The sequence below is a fragment of the Geospiza fortis genome, unplaced genomic scaffold, assembly GCF_000277835.1.
Source record: "Geospiza fortis unplaced genomic scaffold, GeoFor_1.0 scaffold327, whole genome shotgun sequence".
NCBI lineage: Eukaryota > Metazoa > Chordata > Aves > Passeriformes > Thraupidae > Geospiza > Geospiza fortis.
The window spans coordinates 2,311,243-2,315,255 of record NW_005054410.1 but is presented as its reverse complement, the minus strand read 5'-3'; the positions used below and the strand labels follow the sequence as shown (position 1 = coordinate 2,315,255).

The 4,013-nt window shown below is 38.2% G+C and overlaps 1 protein-coding gene across 1 annotated transcript in view; it reads right to left on the bottom strand.

Moving 5' to 3' along the window:
- Window positions 1-4,013, bottom strand: part of OTOG (otogelin) — a 94,047-nt gene that overhangs the window by 88,952 nt on the left and 1,082 nt on the right. The window contains exon 2 of the mRNA XM_014309185.2: window positions 2,804-2,894. Coding sequence (XP_014164660.2) covers window positions 2,804-2,894 — 91 coding nt within the window. The remainder of the gene's footprint in view (window positions 1-2,803; window positions 2,895-4,013) is intronic.

Here is a 4,013-nt window from a genome sequence, read left to right as displayed (position 1 = left end):
TAAAATTTTCCTCTCTGGGATTCTGAGGTGAATGAGATTTTAACACTTCAATTTTAAGGGCCTTCCAGTTAGCTGCATATTTTCTGTTCTGGTACACCTCCTGAAATCAGGTCTCAAGCACACATTGTAAGGGATAAACATCTCCTGTGACTTCCATGACTTAAGCCTGCTACAGCATTTCAATACAAGAAAATCTGTAATGCTTAGAATGTTAGAAATCCTCAGCAGTAGCCTGAAGACTTCCAAAATAATTTGGTTTCCCTGTTCCAGGTTCTTAATATGCTTTAGCTCACAAGTTTCCTGTTTGAGGCTTAGGGCTTTAAAAAAAAAAAAGTTTGTTATTTTTTAAATTTTGCATGAATAAGATTTGTGTGGAAGGAAGTTAAAAGTTGAACAGCTACATAAACTACATGTTAACTTCAATTATTCTGATACACATTTCAAATCCTATGTTCCCTGGCTACAAGAAACTAACACAGAACTTCTCTTAGCATTTGCTTGTGCTACAGCAAATTTTTTGTTCCATTGACAGATAAGTCACAACGTCACTTTCTGAAATGCTTTCAATTGACTAATATAACACAAAGGTAAAGAGATCTCTTGGCAAAAGTTATTCCACATAAAACACATTGGTTTATCTTTTTATACATTTACAGAATGCAAGAAAAACTGGTATTGCAGGAAGAAATTACTGAAATATAATTTCATTATAATCACAGTTCTACAAGGATTTCAAAGAATAATTTTCTTAGACACATCGCTAAAGTAGAGAAAGCAGCTGACAGCCTACCTGGCTGTTTTGGTTTGGGTTTTGTTGTCACATTAGTTCAGGTTTGTAAACAAAGGTTTATTATTTCATATATACCCAGGTGTCTGCAAATCCCATTCCATGGGCAGAGTTATCACAGCTCTCATCTCTCTTTAAATTGGAGAAACCAAAAGGAAAACTATTTTTCTAAGTATTAGCAGCACTGTACAAAACAGATCAGGTTATTCTTTTGTTTTTTAATACATCTTTCACACACAGACAATAGACCCCAATTGCCACATGCTTTACTGTGATTTTAAAAGGAAACTTCCAAGCCCATGCACTCCACTGTTTAAAAGAGTTTAATAATGCTGATTTTATTTGCCTTCAAGTATGAGCAATCACTGATAATTTTTAAGGTGTGTGTTCAACAACATTGCCTTTCCAAAACAAATACATCAGAAATGGAAAACCCACACTAAATAGTTTTGCCTCACAGAAAGGCAAATTAGAAAGAAAACAAAAACTTTATACTGATGCATCTACAGAGAGCAAAAAAACCTAATTCTTGCCATCATAACTGCATCCTCCTCTAGAATCTGGGCCATGTGATGAGTTAGCATGAAACATTTTATTCTCCCTAGCTCCACATTTCTTCTACCATTTATTAAATATTAGGGCTATTTAAGAAGCAATAAGCTTGCACGTAAACCCCTGGCAAAAGCTCTTTAATAGAAGTCTTGCCAAGGGTCTATGTGCATAGTTTTTATTGCACGCTTAAACAGTAACACATCTCAGAAGCTTTTTTCCAGATCTGAAGCAAAAATGAAAATCTACTAGTTTTAATTAAAGAAATTTTCACTAGGCAAAGACTAAACCCAGGGAAGCAAACAATTATTATGACAACAAATTTCTCAACATGATCTGCTTATTTTATCTTTGTCAGTTGCTTTATTTAGTATAAAAAAAAGGCAAAACAACTTCTTGGTCAATAAGATGGTACAAGCCTCAAAAACAGAGGAAGTTTTATCAGTATAGAATTCTAGGTTTCTAAAGCAATTTTATCATACAATAGCTATGATTTTTTTTCATATACTGGAGAGATATTCATAGGTAATAATTTTTATTTGATCAATATTATGCTTCCCTAAACTCTATCATTCCTCTATGTTCAGCTACACACTTCCCAAAAGGTTCTGAAAACAGTGTGCACTGAAGACATTAAAAGCTTTTGGAGATGACACAATTCTAGTCACAATTTATGAGTCCATTCCACACATCATCTTGCCTTTGGGGCTATAAAGCTATGGGATGCAAATTGAGACTATTCACTATAATGTAGGTCCCACATCCAATGCAATCAGGCTGACTGCAGAGAAACTAGAGAGTCTGCAAAACTAACTAAAATTACACTGAGTTATTTTGCCTCATTCTTCTCCTTTGTACAAGGCAAGCATGACACTGACCCTTCTCAGAATTAACACAGAAAAACTTTACCCTTTAGCAAAGGTATTTTAAGCCTGTCCACTTAACTTCTGAAAATAAGATGAAACAAAAACCCAGATATGCACATTCCTTAAGAAAATGCCCACCACTGCAAGCTGGTTGCCAAAAGGGCCTTAGCCTGCTAACCCATAGATGGTACACACAAAAAGCATCTGCAGGTTACCTCAGCAGAAACAAACAAACACTCTCCAAGCACAAAAAAGGTACAGGACATGCAATTTAATGGTGTCTGAACATCAATCCACATTTTTAGGTATACCACTATAAGAGAAAACTTCCTTTCTGAAAACTCTTTATTATAAAACCTGCAGTTAGGAACAGTCTTTCAAATTATCAAATCAGAACCAGGTGTAAACTTAAAGCTAGGTGAAACTCCATGAAAAATTTCCATACTCCTGTGTACCTTTGAAAACAAACAAGGGAGAGCCTCATTATCATTAAGGCCTCTATTAGCTATTTTAGGATTTTTTTTCTTCCTATGAATGATTAAGCAATGCAGAAAATAAGGGAAAAGATAAGTCACTTTATGTACAAACATGAATAACTTACTGGGTGGTCCACATTTCATACTGTGAGTTCTCCTGTTCCAGGACAAGGACATTGCTGTAGGTGAAGTGTTATAAACTGCCATTCCAGACTCCTTTCAGGAAGAACAAAGAAATCAGCAGCTATAAACAAAACACCTAAAAGTCTCTTCAGTCAATGAGTAAACTCACCATGTTTAGTAAGATCATTGCTTAGTATTGGCTTACTATAAAGTTGTCAAAAAACACCATCATAAAGTAAAAAGTACTCTCTACTCAAGACTCCAATATTTTTTTCTTCTTCCTTCCTCCTAAACATACTCCTTACTGAAGGCTTCTGGTCAGTAGGCTAGCCCAGAAAGAAACAAAAAGTTTTTTACTATATCTTGTATTCTTGGTGGGAGAACCTAAATCCAGGAGCATTCACTATTACTGTTGGTTGATTTGGTTACATGTTTGCAGTTATGTGACATTTTTTCTTTGCTGAGCTTTTCCCAGAAAGAGCAGGGAGAAAGCAGAGAGAAAGGTGACTCCCTCTGAGGAGCCAGGAACAAGGACTACAAAGCAATCCTGCCTTTTCCCACCCTCGAACAAGGGAGCGGGAACCACACACCCTAATTACATTTCAGCAACGCGCCATGAGTGACACAGTCGAGTTGCCAAGACAAACCACATCCAAAAAGCTCCGTGCTGAGCTGTAGTGACCCGATAGTGCCAGCTCGTTTACCTCTACCGAGAGGCAAAAAGGCTCCCATAAAGCAATTGTTGACCTCAGACCTCAGCTTTTCCTCGAGCAAGGACACTCTGTACAACACATAACTTCTTGAACAAGCTAAAGCTCTAGATACAATCACACAACTTTTCTCGCTGTTCTAACACTAAACTTTCATTCAGGATTGACAATCCTCCTGGCTGGGATAAAATACGCATTGGAGGGCAAGTCCTTAAGAATTATCAAGGGGAGAACACCCACTCAAAACATGGATGGTATCACAGCAATGTGCAGGTATATTATTGAGGTGCACATTATTCTGATGACAACCAGAACACGCAACCCTCTATTCTGCACTGCCAGCCCCCTCAGAAAGATCTCCCCGGGCAGCGGCGCTGGGAGCCTGGCACCACCTGAACTCATCAGCCGCCCGAGCCCTGGATGCAGTGTGGTGGATGCTCTCTTTCCGGGGCCTGCCGGGTGGGAAGCTGCCCATCCCAGCGGCCCGGTGTCCCCAGGGAGG